The sequence below is a fragment of the Ranitomeya imitator genome, chromosome 4, assembly GCF_032444005.1.
Source record: "Ranitomeya imitator isolate aRanImi1 chromosome 4, aRanImi1.pri, whole genome shotgun sequence".
NCBI lineage: Eukaryota > Metazoa > Chordata > Amphibia > Anura > Dendrobatidae > Ranitomeya > Ranitomeya imitator.
Window position 1 is genome coordinate 623,361,167 of NC_091285.1, and position 14,296 is coordinate 623,375,462.

General features: G+C 48.9%; 1 protein-coding gene across 1 annotated transcript in view; it reads right to left on the reverse strand.

Moving 5' to 3' along the window:
• Positions 1-14,296, reverse strand: part of GGCX (gamma-glutamyl carboxylase) — a 63,875-nt gene that overhangs the window by 25,814 nt on the left and 23,765 nt on the right. The window contains exons 7-8 of the mRNA XM_069766645.1: positions 2,368-2,531; positions 1,371-1,630 (exon numbers count right to left, since the gene is read on the reverse strand). Coding sequence (XP_069622746.1) covers positions 1,371-1,630; positions 2,368-2,531 — 424 coding nt within the window. The remainder of the gene's footprint in view (positions 1-1,370; positions 1,631-2,367; positions 2,532-14,296) is intronic.

The window sequence follows — 14,296 nt, forward strand, 5'->3', positions numbered from 1 at the left end:
TTTTGCCCATCAATTTTTATTGTTACATGGGAATGTGCCCGTTACTGATGGTGATGAGAGGACACTTCCGAAAAGTTGATTCCTTAAGTTCCCACCGCCACTAGAGTTCTAGTCCTCTTACTCTCTGAACAGACAATTTGCATATTTACATTTCCCAAAGGAGCACTGCAAGGCCTAAAAGTCTCCTCACCTTGGCATGCCACTCTCTGCCAGGAGAAACGTTATCCCTTGGATTCCTTTTGTAACTAAAAACCAAGTTGATTATCTTTAGGAGGCATCACCCCACCCACCTCATGAACAAATGTCCTGTTTTATCTCTTAGGTGTTGTGCTCATCTTATTAATTCATTTGTAAATCTGCCTGAAAGCTTACAAATATATATTTTTTCTGGCTAGCCAATAAAGAGATCACTCAGAGAATAAATTTGTCATTTTGGGGCATTGATTTTTCTGGGTACCACAATATATATATTTTTTTCATTGGAAATCATGAACAAATTAGGAAAGTGGGGTGTGAGGAACGGTATGTAGACACTGTCTGTGGGGTGTGAGGAACGGTATGTAGACACTGTCTGTGGGGTGTGAGGAACGGTATGTAGACACTGTTTGTGGGGTGTGAGGAATGGTATGTAGACACTGTCCGATCAGAGCTGGCAGGGTAGGAACGCACCCCCTTGATAATAGGGAATAATAATGCCCAGTTGTTAATTTATTCTTATATTTCCAGGAGGAATAACCAATGGAAGGGAACAGCAGACTTCTGCAAAAAAAAAAACAAGCTCCAGAATGATCATTTTCTGAGAGTAATTTCCGGAGTGGAGCCAGGTCCTCTTTGAGGAGGGTTTTCCCACTATAGTAAGCGATGACGTATCACTAGGATGCGCTATCCCTTCCTGATGGTTGGGGAGAAGGCTGCCTTCACCCACCACAATTGCAATGGCGCCCCCCCATCTGCTGTGTTGAACACTGCAACACTGCTCCACTCACAGCTGTATTGCAGTTCCCTGCACTGTGGGGGTCTCAGAGGCCAGACCCCTAATGATAACCATAATATTGACAGGAAGACTCTTCCATGACCTACAGTAAAGGCCACCGTACACATTAGACTTAAGTCGACTGGATTCGCTGATAGCTACACGGTCTAACGTGTATGGGGGCACCGGCCGACAGGTGGTCGGGGGAGATGTCGATCGGATGTGTTTGGTTTCAGACATTGTTCTCTCAGAAATAAGCCGCCGGCCGATGTGTCAATCGACAGATTTCTTATACAGAACACAGAAGCACTTGGCCGACCGATTGCTCCTGTGTACGAGAGTCAGCAGAGATGGCTGCCGCCACAAGAGACACAGGAATACGTCTGCGAGCTCTCACCTGGGTAATAAAATGTGAGTAGGGCAGGAACAGCTGCTCGACTACGTAGATAACCGTAAAGATGGCTCCCAGCTTGTGTCGTAGTCCCGTAGAGGCCTTGCCCTTCTGTCCTGGGTACACACATTCTGAGCTCTTTTGTGGGGGCTGGGTGTGAGGAAGACCCCAGTGTAAACAGCGGGGAAACTTGGACACTAGCCGACGGGGCCAATCAGGATAACAGAACAGCGGGCTGGTGGCCAGCATAGTGTAGGAGAACATGCCTGGGAGAAGGACACAAGTCATTAGCTTTTAACGAAACAAGATCATGTCAAATAATGGGCAGAAGTTCTAAAAGATGGAGGAGCGGGTAACAACAAGACCAACATGACAGGCCCCCCATGCCCTCCGAATCCCCAACATCTGTATATTCCTTCATAAATACCCACCCTAACAAGCCCTTGCGCCTGGATGACACATTAACAGTATTTTACAGTCTGTTTTTAATATGCAAATAACCTTTAGACTAGTCGATGAGGCGTTTGTTTCTCCAGACTAGTCGTCCCACTCAGCATGTTATCAGACCCCTGTGCGGAGAGTGAATGGTGCCCGGTGCATGTTCTATGCCCCCCGGCGATTACTAATAGGGAGACCACCCAAGCTTAAAAACGGGAACTAAACTTTTATATTTTATTAAAATAAACAAATCATGTTTGCAATAAGATTTCATTGTTTTTTGGGCACCATTTTTCTCTTTTACTGTCTTTGTGTCCATGTTCAATGCTGGCTGCTGAATGAGTTACCTAATAATCGGCCAGTGACCTGGTTCCAATAGGGAATGTGTAACACTTGTATTTTTCCTCAGCTGCTGATATACGATCACAATGTTCAGCTCAACTCTCATATGGATGGAAAGAACAGATACAAACTCCCCATTGGAAAAAGCTCGCTGACGGATGCTCAGTTACCTCATTCAATAGCCAGCAATGTGCGGGAAACCAAAATGTATACCCCTTTGTACCTATGCTAAAGAGTTGAGAGTTCATGCAATGGAAGTAAGAGACGAAAAACATAGCGATGGGTCGTGTGATATCAAAGAAGAGAAGGTAGCCAGCCGTCAGGTCGAGGATCAGTCCTCCCCAGTGCACAACGATCAGACTCGTCATCTCCTCCGACAGAAGGAGCCTGAAAGAAAAACGGAACATAAGCGGCGACATCGCAGACCTTCTGCTGCGGGCTATGGGTGAGGGGGACTTTCATATATTAAAGGGGTTGTCCGCAACTGCACCTTCTACTTCCTTCCTGCACTGGGGCTGTGTCCTGGGGACTTATGTGAAGTGACCGCTGCAGCCGGTGTGGTTACAGTGGATGTCCGCTCTGACGGAATAGTGAAGGCTACAGCGGTCACGTGACAACGGTGTGAGAGTGTCGAAGGACACAGCCCCAACATCAGAAAATCAGCACCTGTACGATAGGAAAGTATTGCATTAGTGGACAAACCCTTTAAAATGGGGTGATCACAAGTAAGAGGCAACTAAATAGCACCATCTAGTGACAAACAAGTGCATGACAAGAAATGGTAAATAGAGTATACATACATACACACACCAAACCGCTGCATGACCAGCTCTATCCTCGCCTACTGTATCCTCACCCATCCCTTGTAGATTGTGAGCCCTCGCGGGCAGGGTCCTCTCTCCTCCTGTACCAGTTGTGACTTGTATTGTTTAAGATTATTGTACTTGTTTTTATTATGTATACCCCTCCTCACATGTAAGGTCATGGAATAAATGGCGCTATAACAATATATAATAATAATATATGCTATCATGTGACAACACACCTCATGGGGGAACATCGTAAAGTAAGAGTGTGTGTGTGTGTGTGTGAGAGTGTGTGTGTGTGAGAGCGTGTGTGTGTGAGCGCGCGTGTGTGAGCGCGCGTGTGAGAGCGCGCGTGTGAGAGCGCGTGTGTGAGAGCGCGTGTGTGAGCGCGCGTGAGAGCGCGCGTGTGAGAGCGCGCGCGTGAGAGCGCGCGCGTGAGAGCGCGTGAGTGTGTGAGAGTGTGTGAGTGTGTGAGAGTGTGTGAGTGTGTGTGTGAGAGTGTGTGAGTGTGTTCTCTTTTATATAGTTTCTTATATACACAATAATAGAAAAAAAAATGCAACTTGTTCTTTTTTAAAATTTTTTTTACTATTCCTGTTTTAGCTTGAACAAAAAAAATGTTGAATGAATTCTTCAGGTTATAATTTGTGTTGATACCTACCATTACTACCATGTAATTAAATATATTCAATGTAAAATAAAAAATCTTTAGGAAGGGTTTATTTTTCCTGCCTTTTTTTTTTCTTTTAATATGCTGTCTGGAGAACATAGACTGCTAAAAAAAATAAAGGGAACACCAAAATAAAACATTCTAGATATCACTGAATGAAATATTCTGGTTGCAAATCTTAATTAATTACATAGTGGAATGTACTGAAACATAAAAATGATCAATATAAATCAAAATGAATATCTCATGGAGGTCTGTCTGGATTTGGAATGATACTCAAAAGTGGAAAACAGGATTTTTGGTTGCTTACCGTAAAATCTGTTTCTCGGAGCCTTCATTGGGGGACACAGGAACCATGGGTCTATGCTGCTGCCACTAGGAGGCTGACACTATGCAAATAAAAAAAGTCAGCTCCTCCTCTGCAGTGTACACCCCACCGACAGGAAGAAGGATATTCAGTTAGTGAGAAAGCAGTAGGAGAAGCAACGTGTAAAAGAGAAAGAATAATAATATAATAATAAACTTTATCTATTTAGCACCAACAAACTCCACGGCGCTTCACAGATCAACAGTTTCAAACACTCAAAGAGTGTTCAAAGAACTTAAACGTATACAGTAAACAGAGCTGTTCAACTTGGGAGGGTGCTGTGTCCCCCAATGAAGGCTCCGAGAAACAGATTTTACGGTAAGCAACCAAAAATCCTGTTTTCTCTATCGCCTTTCATTGGGGGACACAGGAACCATGGGACGTCCCAAAGCAGTCCCCTGGGGTGTGAACAGCAGAAAAACTCCATTCAGGTAGGAGGAATCACCACTGCCGCCTGCAAGATCCTTCCGCCTAGGCTGGCAACTGCCGAAGCGTAGGTATGGAGCTTATAACCCCTTGGCAAAGGAGTGACCGGAACACTAGGTTGCCACCTAGCAAAGATGTAGGGCGGATGCCCCATGGTGTACCGCCTTGGAGGCGCCCACTGCCCGGAGCAGAGGGAGGAGTCACTCTGTTCTTGATCCGGTGAGCCTCCAGAATGGCAGGTCTGATCCAGAGAACAATCGTAACCTTGGAAGCCGGCAGGCCTCTTGGCGTACCGTCTGGAATGACAAAAGACAGTCCGTCTTCCTAAAGAAGGCGGCCCTAGACAAATAGATCCTCACCGCCCTGACCAGGTCTAGCCTGTTCAGAGAATGCCCCAGAGAATCGATCGGAGCAGGACAAAGGTGAGAAGGACGATCTTATTCAAGTAAAAGGAGGACACCACCCTGGGAAGAAAAGGCGACGAAGGCCGTAAAACTACCCTATCCTGGTGAAAAACCAAGAAAGGGGCGACAGGAGAGAGCCACCAACTCCGAGATGCGTGGAGATGGCCACCAGCAAAGCCACCTTGCAGGACAGAGCAGACAGTGAGGCTCATGGAGAGGCTCAAGGGAGAAAGTCCACCGAGCCTCCAGAACAAGACTGAGGTCCCAGGGATCCACGGAAGTGTGGTACGAGGGAGCCGCATGCGCTACTGAAGAAAGGTTCTGATCTGAGAACGGGACGGATATAAATCTTCGTACCGTGATAACCAGTAGCGAAGGACCTCTGAAAAGGGACTTCAGAAAAAGGATGGAAAGGGTTGCTATCTGACCCTTCAGAAAACTAAGGGCAAGGCCAGCATCAAGTCCCGCCTAGAGAGAACGGCCAAAAAGGAAGGTTTCAACAGCAAAGCTGTTAACTTGAGACACCAAGAACTCTGCGGCAGATGGGTCCCTAGTACAGAAGATCTGACCTGACTGGGGCCTCCAGTGAGAGTCCGCGAGGAGATAAACGATCTCAGCGAACCAGACCTTCTGGGCCAATCTGGTGCGGTCAGAATGACCGGCACCCCCTCCGCATAGATCTTCAACAGTCTGGGAAGAAAGGGGAGGGAGGAACAGAAAGGTAAGTACAAATGGCGACCCAGGAATGGTCAAGGTATCGGTATCCACAACAAGAGGATCGCGGACTTGGAAACAAAACGGTGGACCCTTCCTAAGCAGTCGGGCCGCCAGGAGATCCGTGTCCGGAGTTCCTCATGCAAGGAAAATTTGAAGGAAGACCTCCTGAGTCGGGACACCTGTCCTGCCGCAAGGCCCTCGCGGCAGAGAAAACACTGCGGCCTGGTTGTCCACGCCGGGGATATGCACTGCGGATAGTGCTGAAACCGTCGCCTCTGCCCAGAGGATCCTGGATACCTCCGCCATTGCTAAGAGACTGATTCCCTCCCTGGCGATTGACATAAGCCACAGCCGAGGCATTGGACGTCTGGATTCTGACTGGCAGACCTCTGAGAAGCCTTTCCCAGTGACTCAGGGATAGAAGAAAGGCCCCTCTCTCAATGGTGTCGATCGGCGGAGAGGACCCTTGCTCCGACCAATGCCCCCTTCAATGACGGATGGCGAGAAAACGCACCCCAGCCGGGAAGGCTGGTGACCGTCGTCACCACCTGCCTTGGGGAGGACCGGACATGAGGAATGAGAGGGGATGACAGCCACCAGTTGAGAGGCTATTAGAATCTGATGGAAAGTCGGATTGGAGGGTCCACAGATAGCACAGACGTGTCCCACTGAGGAAGGATGGCCTGCTGAAGTGGTCTCAAGTGGAACCGCGCAAAAGAGAACGCTTACGGAGCTGTCACCATGCATCACAGGACCGTCGTAGCTGAACGGAAGGAAGGCAGCCGAGGGCCCTGCAGAGAGCGAACTCCATATGGAGAATTGCCCGCTTCTCAAGAAGAAAAAACCCCTAGCGATGTCGAACAACATGCCTAAGAGGACGAGACGCTGACTCGGAACAAGACAAGACTTTGTTCTGTTGGCCAGCCACCAGAAACAGGACAGGGAGTCTAGGACGATGGTCAGACCCTCAGGGCCTGAGAGAAGGGCAGAGGCTTGATGAGGATTACTTCAAGGTATGGAATGAGCACTAAGGCCCCTGATCATCAAGGAAAATCAGGACATGGAGCAAGGCCTCTTGGATATCCATGTAGCACAGGAATTCCTGTGGGTCCATGGAAGCCAGGACTGAACAGAGGAACTTCATCCTGAAATGCCGCATGCGGAACCTTCTGTTCACTAAGTTCAGAGACAGAAAGGGTCGAACTGCGCCGCTCTTCTTCGGCACTACAAGCAGGTTTGGATAGAAACCTGGGAAGCGTACCTGCTGTGGGACGGAAACAATAACCTCCGAACAAAGAAGGAAGGTAATGGACGCAAAGAAACCTGAGATCAGAGGAGGATTTTTAGAGGGTGGGATTCAAAGAAGCGATTCCGGGCCGCTAAGCGAACCCTATCTTGTATCCAGAAGATACCACCTCCCTGATCTAGGCGTCCTCCACCGAAGCCAGCCAAACATCCCTGAAAAAGGCAGGAGATGCCCGCCCAAACTGGAAGAAACACTGGGCCGTTAGCACGAGTTATTATGCCGAAGAAGATCTGCCAGGTCTAGGCCTGGTGGACCAACCATGGGAGTTGCGGGCACACCGGGAAGGGATAAGCTTAAAGGAAGCCTTTTCTCTAGCCAGACGAGATCGCAGTCTGTGTTAGCTAGAGGAATCTTCCGACGCCGCAAAACAGCGAAGGGACAAAGGGAACTCGTGCCTCCCGTGGCGTCATTAATAATTTGTTCCCTCATGTAGCCAAAGAAACAGGCCCCCTGGAAGGGCTGTGTGTAGAGCCGAATATTCCGTCGGATGGCCACCATAATGCTGGATGCGTGAGCTGCACCAGCTGCGCATCTAGGGAGGCAGATACCAAATATTTCCCTGCATAGGAAATCCGGTCCGTCAGGTCGGCTAGCTCCCCCGGAGGAGCTCCAGGCGGGGTGCTCTTACAAGGCTGTTTGGTCCATCCATCTATGGTCCTTGAGACCCAGGTAGAGGCAATGGCCGAGGCACAAAGTAGAAGCAGCCGTTACAAAAGGCTGATTTTTCCAGCAGTTCTATAAAAGTATCCTTGGAACCCGTGCCAAGCTGGTAGACAGTTTGGGAACTGACGAGTCCAGAATTGCCCGCTTCCTGCCGAGGAATCAGTCCAGTTAGCGATGAGCTCAGGAGAGAAGGGATATAGGATGCCGAGACGCTTCCCTGTCTGCAAGCATCTGGTATGGCTTGCATTTCTCCTGGCAAGTACCACCACATATTCAGTGTGTGTGGGGCAAAGATCCTGGAAAGTGGTTTGACCGTCTAAACGAAAACCACCTATTCTGCAGGTTCCGTAGAGGTATCCATGATGCTTAGGGTCTGGTTGATCGCAACAATAAGGCTATCCAAGTCTGAAACTTCCTCTGCAAACATGACCGAGGAAGCCCGTCTCTCTCTCGATAGAGAGGAGGATCAGGAAGAGGGATCTCACCGGTCCAGACCGGAGGGCAAGATGGAGCGGGAAAGACGGGTGTCAGACGTCCATGGGGCTGATGGTGGACGTAATGGTCTCCTCCAACCGACAGGCTCTGGAGGGCGAGTGGGTGGGGAATGGAGCTGGGACCGAACATCTAAGCACGCTTGTGTGCTAGGATCATGGTCCTGCCGTCGGATCTATGAGGATACGGGGTGGCAGTACACGCCGTACTCATAGTCCATAATGTGGGATTGCAGGTGTGACTGTTCACCCTGTATCCCTCTGTACTGTATCTCTTGTGGCCAAGTTGAACAAGGCTGGACGGAGAATCCTGTGACCCACTAGCGATTGCGGACAGGCACGGATACCAAGGTCGTGACATCCTGGTGAGGTCCGCCCCAGACTGAGACAGGAGGAAAGCCCACCCAGGGATAGGGGTCTCGGCCTCACCCGGGGTAGGGACTCCTGGACAGGGAGTTGCTGCAGCTGAAAAGAGGAAGCAAGAGGACGGGGACGCTCTCCTTATAGGGTTAGGCCTGGCCACTAAATGATGCCCGAAGGTTAGGGGAACAGGAGAGGGGAGTAATAGGCTGCATAGCAGAGCTACTCACAGTAATAGTAGAGTCCTGTAGACTGCTCCTGGCTGTAGCTGCGACTGGCATCATGGCACAGGTCCAGGGCCCCAGCGATGAGATGGCAACCTAAGGAGGATGCAGGGGACCCCGCCGGAGGAAACGTGTGCTGGGGAAAAAAGGGCCTGGCTGCAGTCTGGAAGAACCGCAGAAGGAGACCGCTGAAAAGGACGCTGGAACGTGCGCCCTGCTGCGATGTGGCGCTAAGCAGCGGTGTAGAAATCATGGGCCCAGGAGCACCAAGATGGCGCCGGTGGGCGGGGAGTAAAGAGATTGTCGGGCGGGAGAAAGCCCGCCCGATGAAAGCGGAAGTGGACGCAGCGCGGCACCGGAAGTAGGCCCGGGCAGAAGCCGGGGCCTAAATTACAGGCCAGCGACCGCCGGAGAAGAGCCGCGGCGCCGGATCAGTGCGCTGAAGGTAGAAAAACAGTGCGGCAGCCTGCCAAGGCTGTCACGCTGGAGAGGATGGAGCGGCTGCTATGAAACACCCGCAGCGCCAGAGCAGTGCGCCGCAGGGAGAAGCGGCGCAGCAGCCTGAGAGGGCTGTCACGCTGGAGAAAGAAGTGTGGCCCCATTAAAACCGCGGCGCCGGGGAAGCGCGCCGCTGGCCCCATTAAAAACCGCGGCGCCGGGAAGCACGCCGCTGGCCCCATTAAAGCCGCGGCGCCGGGGAAGCGCGCCGCAGAAAAAACGGCAGGACAGTTAGTCAGGGCTGTCTCACTGGGGAGAGTGGAGGAAGCGGCGTGGCAGGCTGTAAAGGCCCTGTGCCGGAATAGAAGGCAGAGGGGGCTGCATGGGAACAGTAATCCCGGGCCGTGCTGCGCAATCTGGGAGCAAGCGACGACCAGGTAATCTGGGAGCCCTAGCCAGAACCCCCCTTGAAAGATTTGGGATGGGAAATACTCACCTCAACTTCCCACGTCGATACTAACCTGAAGAGGAATGAGACGTCCAGGAAGCTGTGATGGACGTCCTCGTCTCCTCCAACCGACAGGCTCTGGAAGGCGAGTGGGTGGGGGACGGAGCCAGGACCGGCCTTCCGAGCACGCTGGTGTGCTAGGATCATGGTCCTGCTGTGGGATCTATGAGGATACGGGGTGGCAGTACACGCCGTACTCATAGTCCGTATTGTGGGACTACAGGTGTGACTGTTCACCCTGTATCCCTCCGGAAACCTGAAAAGAAACGACGCACATTGAGGTAGATAAGGGTCTAATGAAAGACCCGTGTCCACCTCCTACTGACACTAAGCTAAACTGAATATCCTACTTCCTGTCGGTAGGGTGTACACTGCAGAGGAGGAGCTGACTTTTTTATTTGCATAGTGTCAGCCTCCTAGTGGCAGCAGCATACACCCATGGTTCCTGTGTCCCCCAATGAAAGGCGATAGAGAAAATCAAATTACAGACTGATCCAACTTCAGTGGAAATGCCTCATGACAAGGAAATGATGCTCAGTAGTGTGTGTGGCCTCCACGTCCCTGTATGACCTCCCTACAATGCCTGGGCATGCTGTTGGTGAGCCCTTAATAAGCCTGTTAGGGTTATGGCTTGTTCACAATCATCGCATCGTTAGGAAAGGCCAGGTGATGAAAATTTCCCAGCTTTATAAAAACTCAGCCTCCTCTGATCTTGTGCCATAAAACAGTAGCCATGGGTTATTCTAAGCAGCTGCCTAGCACTTTGAAAATGGTGGAGGCCCACAAAGCAGGAGAAGGCTATAAGGAGACCACAAAGCGTTTTCAAGTTGCCCTTTCCTCAATTTGAAATGTAATTAAGAATATCGTAGTTACTTACCGATAACGGTATTTCTCTGAACCCATGACGGCACTAACGAGAGAGAGGGATCCGCCCTCAGGGACAGGAAACCCACAGGTTAAAAAGGCGGGACCTCTCCTCCACCTCAGTTGGTTTACAGAGCCTTGCAGGGAATTTCTGCTGTAACTTAATTGGTTATTTTTACACAACAAAATATAACTGTATAACTTATATAAGCTCCTCTATATATATATATATATATATATATATACACTTTTTTTTTTTTTTTATGCACACCTCGTGACTTAATTTATAAGTAGTGTGGACACCCATACGTGAAGGGAGGGAATATACAGGTGCCGTCATGGGTTCAGAGAAATACCGTTATCGGTAAGTAACTACGATATTCTCTTACCCCATGACGGCACTAACGAGAGAATTTCAAAGAATGAAAATTTTAGGGTGGGACTACTGCCTCAAGAACTCTCCTACCAAAAGTTAAGTCTGAGGGAGAGGATAGATTAAGCTGATAGTGCTTGAAGAATGTAGAGGGGGAAGACCAAGTGGCTGCTCTACATATTTGATCTATTGATGCTCCACCACGTTCAGCCCAAGAGGTTGCCACCGACCTGGTTGAATGAGCCTTAACTGTGTCTGGAACTTTTTCCCCGGATGAGGTATATGACATCTTGATGGCATCTCTTACCCACCTCGCCAACGTGGCTTTCGATGCCTTGTGACCCTTATTTGGTCCCTGAAAGCAGACAAACAGAGCCCTCCCTTTCCTACACTCCCTTGTGGCTGATAGATAGTGTGTTAGACATCTCTTTACATCTAGAGTGTGTAGAGCCTCCTCTTTTTTGTTTTTTGGATTGGGGCAAAAAGATGGTAACGCTATCTCTTGAGATCTGTGGAATTTTGACGCCACTTTGGGAAGGTAAGAAGGGTCAGTTTTGAGGATTACTCTGTCATCTAATATTTGTGTTAGAGGTGGGTAGGCTGATAAGGCCTGCAGATCACTAATCCTGCGAGCTGAGGTTAGGGCCACCAATAAACAGGTTTTCCAAGATATTATTTTTAGTGAAGCCTGAGATAAAGGTTCGAACGGCGCTTTAGTTAGTGCTGAAAGGACTAAGTTCAGGTCCCAGGGAGGAGCGGTGAGATGTATAACTGGTCTGGACCTAGTAGATGCTCTAATAAATCTTTTTACCCAGTGATTCCCCGCCAAATCCTGGTTGTAAAGGGCACCCAATGCTGCAATCTGAACCTTCAGCGTGTTTGTTGCTAGGCCTTTCTCTAAACCTTTTTGAAGAAATTCTAAGATTTCCTGAATTGGCATCTGATTTGATAGGATAACTCCTGACGTGGAGAGGAACTTTTTCCAGACTTTGCCGTAGGCTCTGGTAGTTATAGGTTTTCTACTGGCCAGCAGGGTAGAAATTAAATTTGAAGAAAACCCCCTTTTTGTTAACAGTTCCCTTTCAAAAGCCAGGCCGTCATGTGCAAACTTTTTATTTGAGGGTGATTCACTGGCCCTTGATGCAGAAGGTCTGGGATATCTGGGAGTACCCATGGATCCGCTATGGACATTAGGCGTAGCCATGGGAACCATACTCTTTTCGGCCAGAACGGAGCTATCAGTATCACTTTGGCTCTGTCTTCCCTGATTTTCTTCAAGACTAAGGGAATTAGAGCTATCGGAGGAAACACATAAGCTAGATGGAATTTCCATGGAATTAACAACGCGTCTATGGCCACTGGACTCCCCCGAGGATCTATCGAGCAGAAGGCCTCCGTTTTCCGATTTTGATTGTTTGCAAATAGATCTATATCCGGGGCCCCCCAAAGATCCACTATGCGTTTGAATATACTTGTATTTAACTCCCATTCCCCCTGTTTTAATTGGGTTCTGCTTAGAAAATCTGCAGTTTGATTTTCTGACCCTTTTATGTGAAGGGCTGTCAGGGAGGACAAGTTGGCTTCTGCTTGTGACATGATGAAATTTGTCACTTTCATTAGGGATTGAGACCTCGTCCCTCCCTGATGGTTTAAATATGCTACTACCACCCTGTTGTCCGTCAGTAGTCTCACGTGGTGGGAACGGAGGGAAGTTAAAAAATGATTGATGGCGTACTGAACTGCTAAAAGCTCCTTCATGTTTGAAGTAAGGTCTTTTTCTTCTACTGACCAAGGACCTTGGGCAATTTGCCTGTTTAGGTGGGCCCCCCACCCCCAAGGGCTTGCGTCTGTGGTCAGGATTATCGAGACCGGCCATACCCATGGAACCCCCCTCCTGAGATTGGACGGGTCTGTCCACCAAGCTAAGGAAGTTTTTGTCCGAGAGGATATTTTTAATTGCTTTTCTAAATTTCCTCCTGCGTGGGATACCGCCTCTAGTATTTCCCACTGGAGATCTCTCGAGTGGCTCTGAGCCCACTGTACCGCTGGGATACAGGATGTCATTGATCCCAGTATGGACATGGCTCTCCTTAGAGAGATCAGAGGAGAGATACTCAACTGATTCACTAGATGTATCATGTTGGATACTTTTTCTTCTGGCAGACGACACTCTTGCTTTGTTGAGTCTATTAATATCCCCAAGTACAACTGTACTTGAGATGGGATAAGCCTGGATTTTTCCAGGTTCAGAAACCATCCTAGATTCGATAGGGCTACCATCACTCTGTTTAGTTGCTGGCTGCAATGTAGAGAGGAACTGCCCATCACTAGGAGGTCGTCCAGATAAGGCACAATCAATATGTTTTGTTCCCTTATATGGGCCATTACTTCCGCCATTAATTTTGTGAATACTCTCGGGGCAATGGCTAGACCAAACGGAAGAGCCTTGTATTGGTAATGTTTCAGTTCCCCTTGTATCATTACTGCAACCCTGAGATATTTCCGGAAATCCGGATGGATTGGCACATGATAGTATGCGTCCTTTAAGTCTATAACAGTCATGAAACAAGACGGGATAAGGGATCTGACACATGATTTTATTGTCTCCATTTTGAATTTTTCTATTACCAGGTATCTGTTTAGTTGTTTCAAATTTATAATTACTCTGAAAGTTCCGTCCGGTTTTGTTCGAAGAAAGAGCGGAGAATAAAACCCCCTCGTCTCTTCCTGTTGTGGAACTTCCTGTAAGACTTTCTTCTCCAGAAGAGTGAGAACTTCTCTCTGGATGCTTAGCTGCTCGATCTCTGACTTTCTTCGTGGTGTGACCACAAACTGATTGTGTGGCATTGTGTGAAAGCTTAGTTTTAGGCCCGTCTTTATGATGTTTAGAGTCCAGGCACTTCCAGAAATTTTTTCCCAGGTTGGAAGAAAGTGGGTCAGTCTCCCTCCTACCTGGGGCACACCCTCATTGTGGCTGTTTTTTATTATCCGGCTTGTTGAACATGAAACCTCCTCTTTTGAATTTTCTGTCTTCCCACCCCTCCTTTTGATTTTTTGGGGGGCGTCTTTGTGTGAACCTCCTTCCTCGAAAGGGCCGCCTATAAGATTGATTTAGGAATCCCGGAAAGGCTTTCTTTTTATCAACCGCTTTTTCGAGGACATCGTCTAGGGTGGGACCGAACAAATATTCACCTTCACACGGAATGGAACACAACTTAGCTTTAGTTTGCAGGTCCCCCGGCCAGCACTTTAGCCATAATGCTCTCCTAGCCGCATTTGAGAAGGAAGCCGATCTTGCCGTCAGTCTAACTGAGTCTATTGAGGCATCTGCTAAATATGCAGCGGCCCCTCTCATCGCTGACACGGAGTCTAGTATAGACTCTCTCGGGGTTTTATTTTTTAATTGAGTCTCTAAATGATCCAGCCAGACCATTAGTGCTCTAGCTGTACACGTAGCAGCTATACCGGGTTTTAGCCCCCCGCTGGCGGCCTCCCAGGACCCTTTTAGGAAGACATCGGCCTTTTTATCCATAGG